Below are 24,344 nucleotides of genomic sequence, written 5' to 3'. Positions count from 1 at the left end.
TGTCTTCATTTTTTCTCTAACTAAACCATTTTTTTCAGTCAGGACATTTAAGTAGTCTAAACAAAACCTTTATTTGAAGGGGGATTTGGATGCACTGTCTGCAGATGAAAAGACTTAATACAGTTTGAAAAAATTGCCCTTTTCTCTTGACTATAAAAGAGAGCAAACTACAGTATAGTGGTTTCCAAGAGAGAATGTGTTTTATTTATTCCCAAAAGGATATTAGTCCATAAAACAAATTTGCAGCTTATTTTGCAGCTTTAGCTTTTATCAGCCTTTTTAAGGGTGTTGAATGATTACCCAGGAGATCACACAGCACGAGCTGCTGTGGAGTAAAGAAACTCTAATACAGAGAGCTCGGTGATGGGCAGAAAATGTATGTGAAGAGTTTTCTTAAACTTGTTTAAAAATCTCTCACATTTAATGTCTATTCCACTGATTATTGACCTGAATTTTATGTCCTAATGTGAAAACAGTTTCCACCCTCCCCTATCCCTTGCGTTAAAAATCCAATACCTAAAACATAACTGAACTTACTTTTATTTCTGCCTTCATATAAAAAGAAAGAGATAGACCAAGGTGATGGTGGTGACTGGAAAAATGAAGTAACTTGTGTAAAGGCACTACCACCCATTTCCTCGGATCTGGTGAAACTGGCCAAGGAAAGATCAGCCAAATATAAATGAACAACTCTTGTCTATTCTTAGGGTTAGCAGAACAAAGGGGACATGGCATGAGTGTCTCTCCCTTGGACTTCTCCAAGGTCTTTTTGCTGCTTCATAATCATGGGGCCTGGCATCTGGAGTAATTTAAGATTCCATCTAGGCTGAAGTTGCTTATGCCTGAGAATGGGACTTTTCCAGCTCAGGGCAAGGGGACTGATATTTAGATTTCCCAGTATATTTTCGCTGCAGTGTACAGTCTCACATTTCTCGCAGTCCATGTTTTTTCAAAAGTCTGTTAGTCTGCAGCAGTTAAAATACAGTGAAACTAAAATCTAAAGTACGAAGTTTTTTTAGCCAATGTTGACTTTTTGTTATGGCTAATAATGGCAGTCTGTATTGCAAGAGGTAGCATAACAGTATTTGCGGTGAGGAAAACATTGCTTTGCTTGACTTCTGAGATGTTCCGAGTCTTTGAATATTTGCATAATCTGACATTGGTATCCCTGCTATAAATGAGTGTCAGTGGGGAAATAATATATCCAGTGAAAATCAAGTTGATCGCGAGAGGTTTCAGATGCAAAAGCCAAAGCATAAATTAATCCTGAAAGTACTCTGCTGGTGCCAGAGAGATTTACACACTTGAAATCTGGCATTTGTGTGATACCAATGCTTTTAATTTTTTTGGTTTTTAATTAAAAAATAATTAAATTTACACATTTTAATTAAATATTATTTTTAGCTATTTTCAGTTTTGTCCATCGGGCTGCAAAGACCATGTGCTTTCTGTTATAATATTCATATTTCTGCTATTTTGTTTCCTTTCACTGTTTTAATCTGAGGGGGTTTTCGCCCAATTTTTGTCTACATTCATTCTCCTTTATTCTCAGCATGTTATTTTTTCAACTTCAAGTTGCCTTTGTGAACAATGAATTATTAATTGATTTCTTTTTCAACAAAAGCCTAGTTTTCTTTAAGTAAGAAGGTTGCATATTGTGTGCAGAAACCTGTGAAACCAGTTACACATGTGTCACTGAACTCTACAGCACTGCAAGAAAGGTTGTGTAAGTAAGTGTTGCAGGACTGAGTGCATAATGTGGTTATTACCAAACATTATTATCTGGTTTATGTATGGATCCATATATGAAAACCTCTTTAATTCTAAGCAGTTTTAATCTAAATTAGAATATTATTCTGGCATTGAGATGTTAATGTTTATTTTTATAATGGGCACCTTTTTTGTAAGCTACTTTTTTATCAGGCTAATAGATTTTCTACTGTGTCTCAGGCTACTGAACTGTTTATGATTTTTTTGATTATGTTACCCAAGAATCTTTGAAACAAAACCCTACTGTGCTTAACTGAAGTGTTAATGTGTTTTGATCACTTCCTTGATTTGTTTTTGCTTATAGATGTCAGCACTGTAATTGTAATCCTGCAGGAGCCATTAGTGGGACTTGTCATCTTGTTACTGGACAGTGTGTTTGTAAACAATTTGTGACTGGCTTGAAATGTGACAACTGCGTTCCCGATGCTAGTAATTTGGATGTCCACAACCTATTTGGGTGCAGTAAAAGTAAGTGGATGTTAGGTCTTAAAAGCATGCCTTTCAAATTAATGCGGGGGTTTTTATGGATTTAGTGAGCATTAGAGTATTAGATAAGGTCAGCAGTACTAAAACTGGGTTTGACTCCCCCCCCATATTTCTGGTCCCTGAAGTTTGGGTGATTTTCACTGAGAGTATCTTAGGAGTGTTTTCTAGAGAGATGTACAGAATGCTTCATGCCATATGCACAGCCTATGCTTGCAGTCTAACCCAGGGGGAAGTAATGGCCCATAGTTCCCTTGCACTTCCCACCATTTTCTTTGTAGTGACCAGTGCAGAGTTCACCTCTTAAACACACAAATGCAATAGTATTTGTGCAATTGACAGCTTAGCCCCCTTTCCTGCCATTGACAGGAGGCAAGAGACCTGTCTTCAAAAGGTCTGTTGAAGACCTGCTCCTGGTGATTAAGTCAAAATCCTCTCCTCAGTGCAATGTAGCTTTGCCTTTCTCCTCCTGAGGCTTTTTTTTTTGTCAATTTGGAAAAATACGTAATGGGGTGTAATAGAGCATCGTAAATCAGTGTGTGTGAGGTGAGGCTAATGCTGTGTTGATGGGGTCAGATAATGAGTTATAATGAAACACATTGCAGTGGAACATCTGCACTTCTATGGTAGTGAGTCTGGATATGAAGAGATGGCACAATTTCAGACTTTGTGTCATAAGTAGTCAAAACTGAATGTTCAGATTTGCTCACCAGTGCATAGTCACTAAGCTGGTGGGGATTTTAAATAAGGAGAGGAAAAATATGATATGTAGTAAGAAAATTAAATTTTGAAGTTGCCTTCAGGTCAGTGTTCAGAAATGGCTGTGAGGACATCATACAGTGGAATGCCAAACTATGGGTATGACCTCAGCTAATTCTGGAAAAGTTGTGTTACATTTTTGTGACTCACCTTACTGCCATATGCAGTGAACAGCCCAGCCTGGGAAGTCATGTAACCAGTGAATGAGGTACTTTGGAGATGCTAGTTGGTCATTTATCTTAGCAGGCCTAATTAGTAATGGCCACAGTGGTCCTACTGTGCGAGTTAGCTCAGGTAGCCACGTGTAATGCAATGACAGGGTTAGACATTCCCAAGTGATCTTTGGAGTATGTTTCTGGATCCTCTTTCAACAAAATATTTGTGTATTCTGCGTAGATATCTGTATGGCATTCATCATTGTGATATATGCACACTATAGATTTGCAAGCAGAGATGTACACGCACAAAGAGCTGGTTTACAAGGACAGACAGCTCTCACGTTCATTCCAGTTTGTATTTCAATGTAAATCAGTTTAAATTTCAAACAATATGTATTACAGAATGCACAGTGCTATAAATGGGGTAAAATGAAGAGACTGATTTGTTTCCAAATATTATCTTTTTCTCAAAGTTTGAAAATGCTTAGACACAATTTTGTTTTTCCCTGTACTCTTCTGTAGAAGGCATAGTATCTATTCATTGTCCAGATAGTTGATTGGCTTGTTGTTTCTTTAAAAAATGTAGGATGTTTCGACTGAATGGTGAATAATAATAATACATGGCACTTTTATGATGCTGTTCATCTTCAAAGTGCTTTACAAACATAAACCAACCTACTTATTTATGTTGGGATATACGTTGGATAAAGGTCAATGGCAATTCAACTATAAAATTGATTAATAATATGACATGGATAAATAATATAATAGATTTTAGTTAGAAAAAATACATCAGGCAGTATTCAAAATGACAAGCAGAGTCCTCTTCTGGACATAAATGATACGGCAATTGCAGTCTTTTGGTTATTCATGTCAAAATATTTTAACTTGTTGCAGAGTAATGGAGCTTTGCCTACCTTGATATTTGTGGTTATTTTAATTGCAACACAGTATTTTTTTGACATGCATCATTACTGGTTGTAAGTCTTTGCCAAGGGAAGCAAACATAAGTTGCTGTCACTGTCCAACTAACATTGTTTAAGGAAAAGACCTATTTTCAATTTTCCTACCCGACAATATCTTTGATGCTCCATAAAAAATCTGAAATACAGTACTTGCATACACATCTAAAATGTAAAACAACAAACACATGGGAGCATATGCAATAGTGTGAGACTAAGAATGGAGAATGAAGGTAATGCTGGTAAATTTGTATGATTGCTCAGGTCTTGTAAGCATGTATTACATGAAGAGAAACTTTCAAAAAATGCCAAAGGGATTTGGTAGCATTTATTTCCTTTGATTCTCAAACTTTACTCCTGTAGACATTTTAGCATACATTCACATCCTAACTCTAGATTGGCAGCAAAACAACCTATGCTTTCTAATGGGAGACGATGATTATGTGTTCTGTTAAATCCAATGAACTCCAGAAATATTTTCTGCTGTTTCTTGGCTGAGAGACTGCAGCAGGAGCAGGGCTTTTCATTATCTTACTCTAAATCAAACGCTACAACTTGTGGTTTAGATTTGTATTAAAATCCCATATGCATGTGATCCACTGCTGTTGGCATAAGTCTCTACATCTATCACTTGCGTGGCTTGAGGTCCTCATGTCGCTTTCTGTCTACAACTTCACTCTTTGCTTCTTGCCTCCCATTAGCTTGGCTGAACAGATTTTGATAATTAACTTTTGGTGAATGGTGTATATTAAGCCAATATCCATGTAATGAAGATGGTGATAGTTTATAAACAGAAGGAGAAAAAGTTAAGGGAAAGTCACATGTTTCTAATGTTGATATTTTCCTGTAACGCTTAATGTAAGGGAGAAAACCTTACTGAGTGGTTTCGGATCCAGCTCCTGATAACTTACTCCGTATGCTGCTTTCTGTACTGCCTTCGGCTATTCTCATTACTGGAGCAAAATTCTTTCTTCTAGATCTGTGGTCCCCTGGTTTTCCCTGCCTTGGTAAACAGGGTAGGGAAGTGGCACAGTCTGCCTTTGAGTCAAGCTGTAGGGATTACTAGCTGCCAAAACAGGCAGCTAATGCACGGTGTGCTGAGAGTCAGAGAGTAGGGCTTTGCTTAGTAGACCAGGCAGCCTGGAGATCTCATAGCAGGATATGGACTCATACTCTGACTTGAATAATAACATAAATACAGAATCATAGAAGCATTTAGGTTGGAAAAGACCTTTAAGATCGTAGAGTCCAACCATAAAACCATATGTTTGTGTGCACATTTGTATATATGCATATCTGTATATGCATATAAAGTTTAATTTCTGAGTAATAGCCGTTATCTTGGAAAGGACCATGATTGTATAGTTGGACTACAAAAGAGACATAGGAGGGACTTTGACTGCTCTTGCTTAAATGTGAGACTTTGGCTTGTAAACTTCAGGTTTGTTTTTCTCTTTATTGATACTAGTGCAATTAAGTAGCACATTTTCCAAAGTCAGTGGAGGTGATAGCAGAGTAGAATTTTGGTAAATAAGAATCTCAAGTTGGTTTCTTAAAATGTTAGACACTTCACTCTCATTGACTTAAATTTCATTGGAAACAAATGGAAGTGAATTGCCTAAATAACCTTCAAAATTTGCCCCTTTATGTTTTTTGTCATTTAATTAAGTTGGCTTATTGTAACATTTCAGTGAAATATGTAGTTAGTTGGACTTTCCATTTCTGTTCTGTTAGAGGAAGTTATGCCTGGCTTATGCTAAAATGGAATGAATCCTCTGAAAAAATAAATTATAATTGAACTATAGACTTTAATAATGTGACCAGATAAACATATTCCCATTTTATAGAGGTCTTGAAATAAATTAAAAAAAAAATATTTGGAAAACTGTGGTGTACTTGCTTTAATATAGGGCAGAAAGGGGGATTAAGTTAATTTGTCCTTGGTTTAAATGTATAAACCTGTACTTGGATAAAAAGCTTTGTTGGAGAGCATTTGGATGGAGCAGTTTAGTCTATTGATGTCTTGCCTGGGTGACTGTATGTTTACTCAGCAGTTTTTCTCTGAAGAAAACTTTACAGTTTGTTTGCATTTTTTTTTTTTAATTTGTGTGATTATCGATTACCTTCATTTTTACGTCCTTCTGTTTTTGTGTGTGTTTTAGCTCCATTCCAGCAACCTCCTCCTACAGGAGAGGTTCTCAATTCCTCTGTTATCAGTCTTTCATGGAGTTCCCCTGACTCTCCAAATTCTAACAGCCTTACTTACCAGCTGTATAGGGATGAGGCTGAAATTTATACAACTGAAGACTACTACCCTTATAGTAAGTATTTATAGGAAAATAATATCAAAGATTTTGTGGGTTTTTGTGTGTGTGTACATATCTACATATATGTGCAATTTTTTGTAATTGTTTCTCATTTCTGTCATTATAGTTTGCTGTGGTTTTGAATACATTATTCTGTTTTCCTTTAGTGAGTTACTATTCTGTGTTACTAATTTTGTTTGAAAGAAATGAGTACTCCAGTCTAAAATCTGGCAAACTGAATCGCCCAAACAGCTGATAATTTTTTACTTTTAATCTGAAAAACTTCAAGACTCGCCAGAAGCACTCCCTGCAAATTTACACAGGCTCCAAAATCTAAAAGAGGCAAATTCCCAGAGAAAGAACTAGACTGAATAGAAGAGGCCATTATGTGCTTAAACTCGCTTTTTTCATCCTCCCGGTTTTAAACTGTTAACAGATTAGGAAAGCTTTTTGTGATCTCTAACTTTTAGCACCTTCTGTTAAGCTATCAGTGTAGTTCCTGATTTGTCTTTAGCAGCACCACTTCTCTCATGTTGAGGCTTGCAAAGGGATCCTCAGAAGGCAGTCCTCAAGGATTCGGCACTCTGTCCTAACTGGAGGGGCCATTATGTGCTACTACTGATCTTCTTATCAAAGAAAAGAAGATGGATTTGGGTACCAGTTTTATGTATATATGGCACACAAGTGGTGTTTTAAGACAATGGGTGTGATTTAATGCCATGAAGTTTGGATTTCTATTCTAGAAGCTTCTTTGGTTTGTTGCATTTTCATACCAGTGCAGCATTAATATTTTGCAGAAGTTGAGTCTTTCTAATTATTGGCATGCACCCTGGAGGGGAAAAAAAGAGAGACTATCATTCAGTGAAAGCACAGATCCTTGGGAATGCACCTAAAATTTTTGTGTTCTGATGCATGCTGATGTGTTACTGTTGATAAGTCTATGGCTTATGTTGTGAATTTGGACACCCCGCAGTACATACCATGAAGAAAGGTGTACGACCCTATGTAGGCATGGGATTAAGTGATTGAGAGGAGAGAAAGAAACATTACAACAAAGTTTAGAGAGCTAATAGAAGATACTCCAATTCCTTAATTTGGTTTAAAAGCTTAACTTTAGTAACAATATGATTTGATTTCAAAAGAAAACCTATTATACTTTGTTGTCATAAATTTGTGCTCTGTAATGTACTTGAAACTGGGTGCGTTGTTGAGGATGTTATTTAATGACTGTACCTAAATACTTTGTAGAGAGCAAAAAATTCTGAATGTTAGCTGTGTGTCATGTGCATGTTTCTATTTAACAAAACATTATTTTGTAAAAACATAGATTTGGTTTCAGAAGATGTTTTTGACATTTCCTGGCAATCTCCCTGACTAATGATGTGAAATCATCTGCTGGTGTTTCAATATCAAGAATATGTTGTTAATACTGTCAGAACTTTTTATAATGTTACTTTTTTTGCAGTATAGTGTGGAATTTGTAATGCTTATGAAACGCCCCGAGAGTGCAACTGGATGAACATTATCTTATGGCTAAATGAAAATTTTATAGAAACATTGAGCTTCCCAAGGAAATTTTAGAATAATCTTCTAAATCAGCCTGGTGGTCTGACTGATAGTATTGCGGAATGTCCAGTTAAAACAATGTTTTCCTAACTGCTCTGGGAAACCAGAGCGTCAGGAGATGCCAATACTTGTCTTCAGGACAAAGTAAAATATTTACTCTAAGATGCAAAGAAACACAAAAGTTACTTACAATTCTAACTGCAAATCACATTGATTCCAATTATTTATAAATGTAGCTAAATATGTGGTGGAACTGTTCGCTTGAGGAGTGTAGAACCTTCTACCTGCTGGCTTTATCCAATTTTATCTAGCCTATATTCCTATTGAAATGAAGTTACCATATGGTGATCAGATGTCCATCAATAGTGGATGAACTTTCTTGTAATGCAGAGATAGTGCTGGTTATTTTCCTGGCAGACAATATCAGCATTCTGGGTGATCTGCCTCTTCCGATCCCTGTACTTGAAAAGGGGAGAGTAACATGCTTGCTGTCTTCATTAGACCTGGGGCCCTAGAGTCTGGGTTGGCCCTAGAGTCCAGGTCTGTTCCAGGGGCTGGGGTTTGGGGGTTGGTTGTTTGTAGAGCTAGGGTGCTGTTGGTGCAGTCGTTTCTAGAGCAGGTATGAATTCTGGAGTTGGTGGTTTGGTAGGGAGACTGTTCTGGATCATGGTCTAGCTCCTATTGGTTCCAAACTGGGCTAAAGTGTTGGTTCTAGACCACATTCTAGCTCACTTGATGGCTCCAGACAATGCTCTAGCTCACTTGTTCATTCTAGATTTGGTTCCAGAAGACTTGCTGGTTCCAGAGTGGGATCATGGTTTAGCTTGCTTGTTGGTTCAGAACTATTACTTGGTTCCAGAGCATCTTCACTTGTTGGCTCTAGATGGGTTCTGGCTGCTTGATGGTTCTAGATCAGGTTCCAGGTCAACATACGGTTCTAGAACAGAGATTACCTGAGGGGGAGGGTTCTTCTCTAGTTCGGAGGGTACTCGTGTTTTGTCATCTCATGAGGATTTGTGGTACTTGCTGCTGATGATAGCAGTCTCGCTGGGGTTTTTTTCTTTTTTCTTTCTTGTGTGCTTTTTTCCTTCTCTGTGGCTGTTTTGAGTTGAAGGCCCCTTGGATGGGAATCCTATCACCCTATAAAGCACAGCTCTCCCAAGTTTCTAGCACACTGACTCATTCTGCCTCTGTGGCCATTCTTTTTTTCTGGAGACGAAATTGGAAACTGCACATAGCAAGCCCCTACTTGCCAGTGTCCTTCACAGCAACTAGTTGTCACACTCCCACTCTGAGGATTCTTGCCAGCCTGTCTGTGAGTCTTCTCTAACAGTTGTCCAGCTGGCTTTGGTATTCACTCTTGTGCCCAGAAGCACTTCAGCCAGGGCTGCTGTGTCCATGCAGCTCAAAAAAGGCTCAATAATTCTAGAGTACACTCAAGTACTTGCACCTGCAGTTGCGAACAGCATGCTAACCTGAAAGCTGAAGAAGAAACAGCTGAATCTCGCCGGCAAGACTGAGATCTACTGCATCACTTTGCTGCTCACTACTAATGCACAAGGATGTCGCAACAGCCGTCGGTGCTGCTGGCAGAGCCATTCCACAACCTTGCCTGAAGTACCAGGGTTTGAAAGGCATGAAGATGAGATTCCCCAGCCTCCTTATTGCTGGACTCCAGTGATAAGTTTGTGATTGCTATAGGTAGTTGAAGCACAGTAGGCAATTACTGGGCTGACACTGCTGCTTTTGTACTACAGTGTCAAGGGTTGAATATCTAGCAATACTAAGAATTTCGTGGTCCTCTTCTTTAAGTTGTACTCAGGCCTAGCTTGCAAGTGCAGATGTACACAGAGGACTTAAAAATAGCTGTGTCCTCTCCATTTGCTTTAAAAAAAGGTTTAAGAGTATCCATGCTCTGATGTGTAATGTATTACTCAAAGTTCACTGTTTCTTAAGGAAAAATAATGCATGGTGGTATGGTTGTATGTAAATTAATCTTGTTCTGTGACTACTAAATGTGTAACTGCTTCTGGGATATTCTCAGGAGCTATTCATGATCATGGCTGCTAAAAAGCCATCTAGAATAATGGAAAGTAAGGGGTGAGGAATATAAATATAGGCTTCAGATACACATTTTTAATAATTATTTGCACTTCTATTTCACTTTTCATCCAAGATCAAATGCTTTACAAATTACTATTAAGCACTATTTTAGAAGTGAGGAAGTGAGAGCACAGAAAGGTGAAATATTTGGTCTTATGCTAGGAAATGAATCAAAAACAAAGGTGTGAAAATTTAAAGGCTGGTTTGGGATTTTTTCTAAATCAGATCCGCCAAAATCGATGTTGATTTATATTTGAAATAATTATTTCCAAGCAAAGGAGAAATAAAGATAATTGTATTAATCTTGTTCATGATTAAAGCAGGAACTAGGAGAAATTCAGTGGAAAAATTATTTCGCTAGTGATGCCAATGTGCAGTGGAAGATAATAAAGGGAAACAGGGAGGGATTTTTTTCCCACTTAAAAAAAAAAAAAGAAATTGCATTGTTCATAATCATCTCGAGAAGAGCATGCAAATGGGCATAAATACCTTACATCTTGGATCAGGGCTGGAAAGTCTCTAAGTATGCACGTTAAGATTATTTGTAATGTGTTAGAATGATACAATTTTCTTCTCACTTGTTTGTTTTAGGTGTTCAGACCTTCACTGATACCATGTTATCTCCATATACCTTCTATTCCTATTATGTCCAAGCTAATAACATTCATGGTTTTACAAGAAGTGCCTCAGTGACATACAGAACAAAATCTGGGACCCCTACAGGAAGCTTGCATTTAAATCCTGTTTTTCCTGTTAGTCATCACTCTGTTTTACTTTACTGGACAAGCCTCTCCAATGACTCTGGGCCCATAGAGAAATACATTTTGACATGTACTAGCTTGGCTGATCTTCAGCCTTGTGGTCAATATGAAGGCTTAAAAACTTCAGCAAATATTTGGAATCTCATTCCATTTACAAAGTATGTTTTTTCTGTGCAAGCTTGTACTAGTGGAGGCTGCTTAAAGAGCCAGCCAGTAACAGTAATTACTGCTCAAGCTGCTCCGGAACAGCTACACCCACCAATGATAGAAACCATCAGCTCTACAGAACTGGCTGTGGAATGGTCACCACCTGAGAAACCGAATGGTAGGACACTGTATTTACTTTTATAAGTCAAAGATTTTATGAAGAAAAAGCAGCACTTTCTCAAATATGGTTAGAATATCCTTATCCCTGTGACGTAAACTGAGAATGAAGTAAGACATTGTCTTAATGTGCTTGTGTGCCACTAAACGTATCCTCAGAGTCTGTGTTTTACTCTTTTGGAGTCCAGAACTCCAACTGAATGTGCTGGGTCCAGGATTTAGCCCTTCGTGGCATCTGCTGCAGCAAAAATCACATTTATACTTAAACATTTACAGTAAAATTAATTTTTTCCTAATTTTCCAGATCACCTAGTTCAGACAGATGTGGTGATACTGCCTTACAAAGAATAAATAAGCCAATAAGTTATGGAAAAAAAACCCCCTAAGAATTAACAGAGAAGTTTGTTTTTAAAACCATCCGTCATGTGTAGTAACTAATTCTATTACCAGTATAACTTTGTTAGGGAATAGGCGATTGCCAAGAGTTGCTGGTCTAACTTGCGTAATAATATTGTAGGTTTTCGAAAGTGAGAATGCAGCTGTTGTAGGATACGTTTGTGGTGCCACAGATCTTACTAGTAAGCGCTTTATCTTTTAATATATGTGCAATGGAGATTTGTGAACTTGCACTTACATGCACAAACATTTGTGCATATGAAAATGAGCATTTTGATCTGTTCACAAAATGGTCATCTGTGTCTGGGGAGCTCAGTTTTCTCTTCAGCGTCTTCTTTGCTAGCTATTACCAGCTTAGACAGGAAGAATGCCTGCACAAGAATGCCTGTATGTATCTAGAGGGGCAGTTCATGATACTTTATTAGTACTTGTCCTTCAACCTGCAGCATGGACTCTTCGTAGGTAATTTCATAGCTATTGCGTGCATGTAATTGCCAGCACAGGCAGATTTAAGCAATGTTCTTATATTTCTTTTGTCTGGTCAGATGTCCTGATCTTTCCAAAAAAAAAGAAAGAAGCTTTTTCTCCCAAACCACTTCTCCAGTTCTGTGCATGAGTACAGCCCCAGATATATTCCTTATATGATAATTAACTATCTTACGGCTTTGCTATGTCTCTCATCTTTTCCATTTGGGAAATCTTCAGTCAACTTTCTTACACTCTGTTCCTACAGTTAAGCTGCTTCCATTATCCAACCTGGATCATGTATCACTTCATACAACAATATTGAAGGGATTTTTTTTTTTTCCAAAGTGGTGACAACTTCCTGCCTATGTAATAGGTTTACATTGATGGAAAACTGACACACACGTATCTCCTATCCAGTAGTATGTTCTAAAAGGTTAACGTTAAACTGTCACTCAAAAATTCCCTACCCATTTTGTAAAAATAAATAAATAAACAAACAAACAAAAATAAACATCCCTTTGTAAATCAGAGGCCAAGGTAATTTCCAGTAACTTCCGGTCAGAACTTTAGGATATGGTCTTCCGGTGAGGATGAAAGAACTGATACTGTAATCCAGCCATATGTTTTCAATTCCCAAAATTGCATGGAGGGGAAAATAAACAGTAAACAGTATAACGCAAGAAATACCACAGTCAGCATTTGGATGAAAATAGCAGAAATGAGGAAAACTTCCTATGCTCTGTTTCCTATGGTGTTGATTGACTGATTGTTTGCTCATTAAATATATTGTTGTTGGTATTTTAGAAAATATTGTTTAAATACACTAATTTTTCTGGCTCACTTTTTTGTCTAGGCATAATTATAAGATATGAACTTTACATGAGAAAAAAATTAAAAACAGCTGAGAACATTCTTCCTCCTGAAATCCGTATTTTCCAAAGCAGTGGATGGCTCAGTCCTCAACCGGTTATGGAGTCTCCTAATGAAAATGCCCTGGCTCCACCGCAGACCAGTACTGCAGTCACTGGTCTGGAGCCGTTCACAGAGTATGAATTTTATGTGCTAGCAGTAAACATGGCAGGTAGCATATCTTCAGACTGGGCATCAGGACGAACAGGAGAGGCTGGTAAGTATTGGTTTGAATTTTTTTTGATACAAATCAAAGGAAAAACTAAATTAGAATGCATTCTTAATTTTTTTTCAATAAAATGTGTCTAGAAATGATTCAAATAGGGACAAATTCTTATTTTTTAATTTAAAATTTTGTAATTTCAGAACTTAGCATGCTGAGCAAAAACATTTTCTTCACCACAAAAATCGTGTTGAAGAATATAATCCCTGTCAATTAAACCAAAATTTCAAAACCACAAGTTTGCAAATCTACTAAGCAGTGTTTGAATTCTCCACAGTTTTCCCAGCTGTTATTATATGTTCTTTAAGGGGAAAAATGTGAAAAAAGACTGGTTTTGTCATGAATGTGTTAACAGTTGATGTGAATCAGGAATGTTGTCCAAGAAGGCACATATATTCAGGAAGGAAGTTCAAATGAGTTTTCCTGAACTGAGGCTTCAATTGCTTAGAAAGCAATTTCTTGGAAGAACTTGGGAGGATTGCCTTTTCAGGAGTGTAGTGCTTAAAACTTTTCATATGTTTTTATGAAGGCCGAGTGTCATAATATAGAGCATTTTTTTCCAGCAATTTAACCAGTTCACAACGGCTCTTATTATGGCTTTTCTGTTCAGATTTTCAAAAGGGCTTGCCACTTGACATATGAAATAAAAGCTATTTTTTTCAATGCTTACGTTAGAAATCTAAGGGCCTGTGTTTTGCAATTAAACATCTCTGTACATCACTGATGCTTTTGTTTGCTGGTAGCTTGAGAATCTTGTCCTCAATCATTTGCTCCTGCAAAATAGCAGGCTGAACTAATTCCCCTTTCAAAATGAGTCTTTGTGCTTATCTGTTCTTAAATACTATATGTTATAAAAGTGTTAAATTGTGTTTGGGAAGAGGTCCGTTAGGGTGGTTGTTTGTACGTAGCAGAAGTGCTATGAGTTGGTATCCTATTATTACAGAGTAATCAGGTGGGGATTTAACTGCAGTGCAAACAATCCTTTTACAGATTTACTATGGAAGACAGGGGAACTGTTTTGTAAGAAGTGAGAGACATGTTAATTTCAAACTGACCTGGCAAACAAAATTGCTTTTAAGATGCTGAAGTATTGAACGCTTTTTGCTTTTATCAGTTTTTTCCCAGGTTGCATGAAGTTTTTCTTCAAGACTTTTTCATTTGTATGTACTTTCCTACCTGCTACAGAGGTTAGGACTTCAGTGCTGATTAGTATTTCTTTGAAGACATAGGCAGAGTTTTATTCTGCATTCGTGGCCAGAGTAGAAATCGAGAAAATGATAGGTGAGGTATTTTTTATGTGTTATCAAAATAGTCTGAAAATTCCTGTTAGACTTGAAAATAAGATTAAAAAAAAAAAGACTCTCTGAAATGGTGTTTTGCAAATACAGTGAGAAAGCTTGCATTACACACATTGCTCTCATTTTATGAATGTTATTATATTAATTTGATTTTAGCGCCAGTGTTCATGCCATCTCCATCAGTTTTCCCTCTTTCACCATATTCCCTCAATGTGTCATGGGAAAAACCTGAAGATAATTTAGCAAGAGGAGAAGTGATGGGATACAGCATCAGTCTGATGACAGAACAAAGGTTCTTGCCACCATTTTCCCAGGTATTATTGTTAAGTTACATTGTTTTTCCTAATTGGTATAATTAATAAAATCTGATGTCCTCCTTGACTTTGTGATAAATCATTTCCCTGATTTGCTATATATCCTCTGATCTAAGTTTTTCACCTATCAGTTTATCTTGAGTGCGCTGTAATGTACACTACTTTCAGGTTTTAAGTTGTATTCCTGAGCTGACTTGTTTTCAGTAGTTATTATTCAGTAGTGGGTGAGATTCAAAATTAGGGGGGATGAGGTTGAGCAACACCATTTAAATTGCCTTGATCTTTGCATGTTCTGATTCTCTATTATTGCTATATTTGCTGATATGCTTAAAGCCATGTTGTTTTGTAGGAATCTGCATTTTCATTAAGAAGGTACCTGTCTGGCTTCCTGGGTAATGGACAAATCTTTGAAGTGGGGAAACCTAAAATAGCAGAAAGCCAACTTTATAAAGTCTAAATATGTGATTTTAAAGTACTGTTGCAGTTTTGGAATGACTGGGTTTGGCAAATATGGCAGTAGTGGTAAGCTAAAAGCTTAGGAACGAGCAAAGAAACATGATAGGTAATTAGAATATGAGAGTGCATCTGGTGCTCTGACATTGTGTTTCTTGTTTCAGAGCTGATTTTGCCTTTTAGTGGGTACCACAGATTGTCCTCAGTTTATTTGTCTGTGCAGCAGGGATGCTGTTGTTCCTAGGTCTGTTGTAACAATATGTAAATGTAAATTGCTTCTTGTCGCAGGATTGCAAGATTTTTCATCTAGATAAACATCTGATAGAGAAGTTATCTAAAATGCAACAGTTCATTCAGTTCCGCTCTCTCTGATAGCATAAAGTAATGGTAAAGTAAAGCAGATTCAACTATCTGTAGGTATTAGTTATTCCCCTCCCTCCTAATGCCCACTAATCATGTCACTCATTCAATGGTGGTCAGATTTCACCACTTAATAGTGTCATCTTCGTCATCGGGATTGTAGCTGCACTGTTTGTGGTGATAACTGCACCACCACACAGTTTTATGAGGCAATAACTTTGTTTCCTCATTTATCCACTCAGGAACTGGCTTATTACCTCATAAAACAGTGTGATGGGAAGTATTACCACCTGAATCCTCGCTTGCTCAGATTCTCCAAAATAGCTCTCTCCCTCAGTTGGTCTTTGCAGGCTTTTCCACATCTAAATGAAGGAATCTGCAAATTCAGAGACAAGTTTCTTATTAGTGAACATGTCATCAGTTAATAGGAATGAAAATATTGTTAGCCAACTGTCGTCTTCCAATCTGCTTTGCAGGTTTTTCATATAGCTGAGGCTGATGAGCTATCCTATGTAGCGACGGGATTAAAACCTTACAGGACATACAACTTTACTGTTACTCTCTGCAATCAAATCGGTTGTGTAACCAGTGAGCCAGGCAAGGGGCAAACCTTGGCAGCTGGTAAGGAAACAATCTGTATCAAAGTGCAAAGCTAACACGCAGTTTACTAATGAGTAGCATTAAGATGATCATAGTTTGATGCACAGTGACAGGGGTAGGTGGTGTATTAATACAAAGTGACTTGCTTAATTATTATTTGTTTATCTTGACAGATTAAAACCAAAATGTTTTCAATGAAGGTTTAAGGTATGCTATTTTGACAACAGGATTTGTGTACTGCTCTCTCAATTGCCAGTTATGGATTTGTGTATTTTTGCTCTGTTTATTCAAATAGTGACTGTGCATAAATGTAGCTGAGCCCGTTCATTCATTTGTGATGCTACCAAGTTGTTAGTTTATTGTTGGGGTTTTTTAGTGTGTGTGTGTAAGGTCGAATAACAGGGCATGTAAAATGCACATGCTGTGCCAATACCTTGCTTAACCCATGAAGGAGGAGTTGCATGGTTTTTGTATTAAACTCCAGCATAAATACATAGTGTATTTGTGTGTCTAAATCAGAAGCAACATAAATGCTTTGCATCTGCTCTTTTGAAAATGCTTGTTGTTTAGCCCCTGAAATGTATGAGATTTTTCTTTGTAGGTATGTATACTCATGTTTTCCTATGGAAACAATGCTTAAGAAACTGCATATATGTGACTGTGCACCTTAATAAATTTTCAGTCTTTGAGTTAATTTCAACCGCATATGTCAGGGACTCCAAAGGTACTAACTTTCTACAAATTTAGGAGAAAATAACCATCAGTACAGAACAGAGATGGAGAAAGCCTGTGTTTACTTTGAAGAAAAGACTGGCATGAACTCACTTCTTAGACATCAGAGGATGAAGAGGGTTTTGAGAGAGAAATTGTTAGGAAAATCAGCTTCACAGGTCTCTTTATTCATGGGATGGGGTAGTCAGTACAGCTCTTTTATACTGTAAATATAAGCTCAAAATCCATGCTATGTGATCACCTGCAGAGAGCTGACTATTTAACATTGTGGTTTCCTTTCGTATAGGCATGTAAAACACATTAATTACTTTCACAATATTAGCATTTTCAGTTAAGCAATTATTGTTGGTGTCGTATGGATGTTGTGATGATGATCTTTGAAATTACCTCTCTTATGTAATTTGCTCTCCCATACAAAAAAAAACTTGAAAATCTCTGCTGTGCAGAATGTTTTCGTAGGCTCCCTGGGCTGTATTTGAGTTGCCTGAATTCCATCAAAGCTCCTCTGTGTAATCAGTGAAGAGATATAGGAGCTTCCAGACAAGGAATAAGGAGTTGCCCAGAGCCAGGAAAGACGAAGATTTATATACATGAACTGAAGTGGAATTTGAGCTGCTGGGATATTATCTCTAGTTTGTCATCTGTTCTTCATTTGTCTATTTAATTGCCTTTCCATTTGTTCTCAAGTGGAAGACAGATTATTTATTCTTTGATTCACCACATCATCTCTGTGTTTCAGTAGGCAAAGATTGTTCTGTCAGTCTTGTGTTCTGCTGAATTGTTGATTTCAAAATTGATTTTCTTCTCTCATACTACCACCTCGTAAAGTTTCAAGCTGGCCATTTACAGAGCCTCCTACTTGCATGAGTATGACTTTACCCTGTACCACCAAGCCATGCAAGGAACAGCGTTCCAGTCTGTGCTGATAACCATGGAAACAAATACGGCCTAAATGGTGCACCTTATTACTACAAATGATCCAACTTTGCATTTATACATTTATTAAAAGATTCAGAAACAATGGCTTAGTTATGCTTGACAGCTTGTTTACGACCATCTCCTCCCTGGTTGGGTTAATACTTAAAGACCTATCACATTAGAGAAGACAGGAGAATACAAAATAGAGTAACAGACACGTCCCCAGTTATTAACTGTTTTTTAGTGTAGCCTTTTCCTGCTTACTGTTGTAAGCCTTGAAAGCAATGAATTAGTCCTACAATGGGTTCCTTGTGTGTTTTTAAAGCATATTAACGCAACGTCTTAAATTTTGACAAACTAAAGAGTAGAACACTTACATTTTGCATGCAATTTTATCTTCCACCATTCACATTTTTCATTTCTGGAAAAAAACTTTTTATAATGTCCATCCTTTTTTGTATGTGTGTATTCCATTTTGTAAAGTTCTGTAAAACTGTGTTTCCAAGGAAAATTTAAAAGAAGCACTAGTTCTGTGATGACTTTTAGATCAAAGTGAGTTCAAACTTGGAACAAAGTTAGAAGAATCCAATCCTCGTCATTTGTAAAAATAGATGATCAAACGTTAGTCCATTAATATCCTTTTGTGTCATTGAATAGTGCAAAATGAAATTAATATTGCCTTTCTAGGACAGTTGAGGAGTTCTGTTTCATGAAGGAATGTCTCCCTGACACACAGACAGCCTCCCTGTCTGGATGCCAGTCCCCCTCCATGCCCTGGCAAAGGGAGATTTTTGAAGGAAGTCTCGACTGAAATGTGCTCCAGCGTGATGGTCCCCTTCAATCGTAACACAATCCAGGAGCTTAGAGTTGTGTTCCAAGTTGAGCTAGAGGTTGTACTAAATTAGACTAATTCTTCTCCTCTGATCCTGAGGAGGATAATGGAAACCCATCTCTACTCCTTCCATGTGTGGAGTATACTGATTTATCCCATGGAGCATTTAAATCAATGGGTACCTTCATGACTGTGATTTTGGCGTATCCAGCTGATGTATATTAGCAAGGGACTTGCTTTCAGAATATCTTCTAAAATTTGCCGCTAGAAGTCTCAAGTACTTAATTTTTAAGCTTTGTTCATATCCATTAGGTTAATTTCAAGACTAGCTACAAAACATATTCTTCAAAATCTGTCATTCTTCTTTTTCTCTGGCAACATGTTTTTTATATGGTGTAACACAGCAAATAAAAACAAGGGCAGAAACAAGGGCATGAAATCATTAAAAACAACAATGCTGTGGAATAAAAGTAAAAGGTTTTGAGAGAGGATTTAAAAGAGAAAGGAAAGACACTTATGCAGTCAGGGGCAGAACTAAGTGGTAAGATCTAAGGGAGCAGAAGCATCAGAAACAGTCCGGTGATCTTTCAATGAGAAGTCTTTTGGAATATAACTTAAAATCGGTGAAAATAATCCAGAAGCAAACGTAACAAGTAGATCCCTTCTAACCCGGTTCAGTATAGGCATCTGTACTGGGGATATTTCATGAGTAGCTTTGCAGGAGAGTGAAAGAAAACTGAAATCAGCTGTATATCTTTGCATCTGTCAGACTGGCAAAAAAATCTCCTCCTCACCAATATACACACCCATGATATTTGTAAATGTTAATAAAAGAAGACAATTGAGCCAGAAGAGTATGAGGAGAGAGAGCGAGAGTGAGGAAACAAACAAAATAGAATTAATAAGAATTGAGTTATTTTATAAAAAAAGCTGAGTGGAAGCTGTCACAAATGCATATGAACTCAGGAAGAAGAATAGGTGTGATAGATAAAAGAACTTGCACAGGTATGCCTGATGCATGACCAGCTCTGAGAATGGTAAAAATTGTTGGAAGATCAATGTTATGTGGTAATGCAGTATTGAGATGAAACACCAAAGCAAGCGTGTCAAGGTAACAGAAGAAGAGAATTAACCCATGTCTGTTATTCAAAGAGAAGGTGACTGGACAGAAGTAGAACCTCAATTTGGGATGTTCAGGTGCAAATACACAGATAGTTGGCTATCTGAAGGCTTAGATACTTAAAAAGTGTTTCATACTTTTTCAATCAGTATTTTAAATGTTAAACTAAGTATGCTCATTCCACAATCCAAGTGGTATTTAAAATACTCTTTAGGCACTGCAGTATTGTGCACACGCTGTTGAAAGCCTTGGCTGAGAGAAGAGGAAAATTTATTTTTAATACTTGGTTTGAAAGCAAATTTGAGCTTCGTTTTTGTGTTTGCTACCCTGAGATGATAAAGTGGAACAACTATATGTATGTAACTGAAAGGAATACTGGACAGTAATTACTCATTTTTCATCTCAACACCTAGAACCACATTCTACTTTATTCCTTTCTCCGGGTTCTGCTGAGTTCAAATTCCTGTTTATTTTTGAGAATGACTGTCAGCCTGTTGTTACCAGATCTTAGGCTATTTTTTTATTTTTAAAAGCACTTTTTGCTCTGTGGTTTTATATTGTGTAGGATTCTGAGCTGGTACCGTGGAATCTATAGAACTGTACTAGCTGGTACCAGTGAAAGACCTGATCCCTGAAAAGTGATTTTTTTGGCAATGTGTTTGCATAAAATTATTAATTACTTGCATTATTATTTGCAGCATCTACCAAGACAAAACATGGGTGTTTTCAAAATTTTTCAGTCAGGCAGAGAAGCATCTTTTTTTCCCCAGCAATTTCTGACATTTCAACAGGATGAAATTAGCCATGTGAGTGCTTGGACTAGTACAATTGCTTATCCTACCCCTCTCAAATCAGATAGTCAAAGGGTGCCTTAAACAACCTATACAGCTATGTTTCATTAACTACTGTGTGACTGAGCTTATTTCTTGTAATTAAGTTCGTCTTTCCTTTGCCCTTCTTCATTTTTTTTTTAAACTTCATTTAAAAAGCATTTTTAAGAGACACCAAAGCATGGCTTTGTGATTGCTGCCATTTATACCAGCACATTATGTTCCTGATCCTTTGCTTTTGATGGCAATTACAGGGTTCAGAAGCTAATTTGTAGAAGATATTCTTCCAGTACCAGCTGCATCTGGCTTCTTGGCAGACTTCTCAAGCAGTTGTATTGGTGGCTTTGGAGTTGCCTCTGGGTTTGCTGGGGTAATGATGCTGATGGGCTTTCTGGGTTGTCTTACATTCCTTGATGTCATTTTCTTTTCGATTACACTTTTAATCTGAGTAATTTGTCCATTTTTTCCATTCATGAATAAGATCCGGTGCAAGCCCTTTTCAAAAGCCTCAACCCATTTGTCATGGCAATCCAGCATTTGTTTACAACTGTTGTAGACTGCTTTTCTACAAAAAGTTATGCCTCAATTTTAAAATCACAAATACACAATAAAAAGGTAGTAAGTACTGTATATTTCCTTTGTTACAGAGGACAAATATGAGGGCCATTTGCTGCTGGCCTGAAAACATAGATTGGTTTGCATGCATGTACATAAGTCTCTTCGTTGTGAATAGGACCCAAAGTGATTAAACAAGCACTCTTAATATGTTAATTTATAATTTTAATTACAACAATCTTGTATATATAGTTATTAGTGAATACTAATATAAATATTTTTCTACCTTTTTATTCATAATGCATAAACCAATCATCCAGTTACTCCTCGGCAGTTGCCTGTTTCCGTTTCATAATACAATCTTTGTTCTTAGTTATGAATGCATTTTGTTCATTCCTGTCTTGAATAATCCCTCATTAAGCTAGTCAGTTTCTGCTCCATGCTAAAAAGGAAAAATTATCATGCAAATGTGGCATGCCATATTAAAAAGCACATTACCAAATACTTTTGTTGCTGTCCTTCAATTAGTTTCCCTTCTTTGAATTTAATTTCATTTGTTGTTAAACTACTGACTTGATGTATGGACTCATGAATTTGAGGCTGCTGCCAAGAATGTAGCAGGAAAAAAAATCAAAGCCTCTTCAGAAAGCTGCAGAGGCAAAGCTGAAATGAATTTGCTTCACCTTTGACAAGAACACTTGAGCAGCATTGGAATCCTCTGATGATTCAGCTTGGCTAATTATCCAATTATTTATTTCAAGAATAAAGACACTGTTTTACAATTAGAAAGGTGTAAAGTAATCTGAGAAATTTTGTAATGACAGATGACTTAAGTAACTTCTGAGATAAATAGTATGTGCTCAAACTTGTCTAGCCAAGCATTCAAGCTGTAGTTAAACAGCTTTGAGTTTCAGGAAATTAGTAGGGCCTCAAAAGTTGTTTGTTTCTTCTCCCTTACGAACTACGTATTATACTGCAGAAAATAGCTCAGTTTGTTCTTTTCTCCCTGTGTCAAATTTGCAAGGGGTTTAAGCTACGTTTAAGTTGCATTCCTCTTGATTAAAAGCTTTTGGTTCAAAGCAATACTATTTAATTGCCTAATGATATAAGTCAGTTCTTAGGAAAGAACCATGCATTTAGGAGTTCATTTGCAATATAACTGAAAAATTCATTGCATGGCAGTAAAACAATTTACTGTTAATTACAAGGAGAAGAATTTGCTGTACCATGCTCACAGATTGCCATGAATCATGCAGCACTCCTAGAGATTTATAACAGATGTGTAAGTGGGATGAATTAGCAGGGTTTAATAACAGAGACACAAATCATGCAGACTTCAAGGAGCTTTAATTGATATACTAGAATGTGACGGGCATGAATCACTCAGCCATTCAACAGCACTGTAACATATGGTCAGCTCAATATGCTGCATCTTAAATCGGTTGGTGAGTCGTTGGTTGTCCCATATGGTGGAAGCAATATATTTTTCATGATTTTCAAAAAATACTGTGTATTATATCTATTTTTAAAGAAATATGATTGTAACATATCCCTGTTATTAAGTTGTCTTTTGATGTCCGTTATGGGTGATTTGTATTCTGTTTGGGGGAAGAGTCCAAAATGGACTCTAAGGAATCTTCTAAAAAAATCAAAATACTGTCAGAAGATAAAATTATTATTTCTTGACTCATTTACTGTTTAAATGACTGATACTGTTGTGAAGTGCAGAGAAAGAAAAGATCATACCAGAAATTCTGTGGCAATCTCAGGGTGCTCAGCAAAAATGAAAAGATGACCAATAGTGAGGGATGTAATTTTTCCTGCGAGGTAAATTCCAAGATGAAAAAAAATAGACTTTCTTTTAAGGTTTTGTCCTCAAATTTGCCAAACGTTTCTGTTTTAACTTGTATGTATGTATTCTGAATTCAACTGAGCAGTAATTAAAAACTGTATACTTTTTGTTACTTTCCTGAACTATTCAGAGTGGCTAATTGAAGGCTTCTATGGAAGGGTACACAAATATCTACCTCTACAGTATGCTGAGCAGTAGTTATTCAAACATATGTAAGCCTGTTAAATTTAGCCACAGTGTAAATATGTTATTCCTGGGATAAGAATCTGGCAGAGTATGGAAAAGCTTTAGCAGTGTATTAGTAAACCTGACAGACTTGAGAAAGCAGTATTGTATCCTTAGAACCGTGGCTGCCAGAATTTAATGTCAACAATTAAAATTTATTTTGATCCTTACCTAGTGTTTATTACTGTTTGTATACACAACAGACCTTACTAATACAGAGATGCACTATTAGATGGAATTACCATCTGTTCAGAACGAAATGCTGGCATCTGTCTTGGAGTCTAAAACTAAAATGATATTATTTCAAACAAAACAAAATTAACTGCTCTTTACTTACCAACTTCATTCTTGTGTACATGTGTGTGCATACACACATGGGAAAGGCTTATTTGTAATGACCTGTGTAGCAACATCTATATTTAGATATATGACTTCAACATAAGCTGTATGGACCATCTGTCTTTATTGGTCTTTTTTGTGCCCTCTGCTACACAATGGCATGCAGCAATCATGGGCTTTTAAATACTGTTTTAGCTTAATAATGTATTAAATATGTATTATATAGCAAGACATTAAAACTACATAATTAAAATACACAAAATGTGACTTTGAATCCACTAAAATGTAGTGCGCTCATTATTATGACAGATGTGTCTTAACAGAACGTGACTGAAAAAAATTAAATAGGTAAAAATTATAGTCGATTCATCTTTCTGAAAGTAGCTACAGGTACCACAGTGACACCTTTAGGAAAATATATACTGTATCTTTTAGTCTTGAATATTTTTAATTTCAGCATTTAGTGCCCTGCTGGGCTAGTGCTACAGATTTATTTTCAGTCCTGTCCCTGTGCAAAGTTTGGTTTCCTGTTTTGTGTGGTGTGGCGGTTTTTTTTTTTCTTATGTAACCTATAAAGTACAGTCTTCCACTGTCTTGACACGCAAGAATTCTCAAGCATCAACGAGACTCTAGTTTAAATACTAATGTTATAGCAAGGATGTTACTTTCTGAAAGGGTAGGCTTCTGTTCCATATATCACAAAATAATAAATTGTGTCATGCCAGTGT

General features: G+C 36.8%; 1 protein-coding gene across 3 annotated transcripts in view; it reads left to right on the top strand.

The window, feature by feature from the left end:
- The window catches only part of USH2A (usherin), a 389,400-nt gene that overhangs the window by 83,096 nt on the left and 281,960 nt on the right, over positions 1-24,344 (top strand). For 2 of the 3 annotated variants that reach the window (XM_075412995.1, XM_075412994.1), the window contains exons 15-19: positions 2,075-2,238; positions 10,699-11,193; positions 12,910-13,182; positions 14,643-14,800; positions 16,090-16,234. In XM_075412995.1, coding sequence (XP_075269110.1) covers positions 2,075-2,238; positions 10,699-11,193; positions 12,910-13,182; positions 14,643-14,800; positions 16,090-16,234 — 1,235 coding nt within the window. Of the gene's footprint in view, positions 1-2,074; positions 2,239-6,294; positions 6,454-10,698; positions 11,194-12,909; positions 13,183-14,642; positions 14,801-16,089; positions 16,235-24,344 lie in introns of all 3 variants that reach the window. The other variant, XM_075412996.1, reaches the window with a different exon arrangement.

The sequence above is a fragment of the Opisthocomus hoazin genome, chromosome 2 (assembly GCF_030867145.1).
Source record: "Opisthocomus hoazin isolate bOpiHoa1 chromosome 2, bOpiHoa1.hap1, whole genome shotgun sequence".
Lineage (NCBI taxonomy): Eukaryota > Metazoa > Chordata > Aves > Opisthocomiformes > Opisthocomidae > Opisthocomus > Opisthocomus hoazin.
Note: the sequence above shows the minus strand (reverse complement) of the source record. Positions and strands in the feature narration are given on the sequence as shown.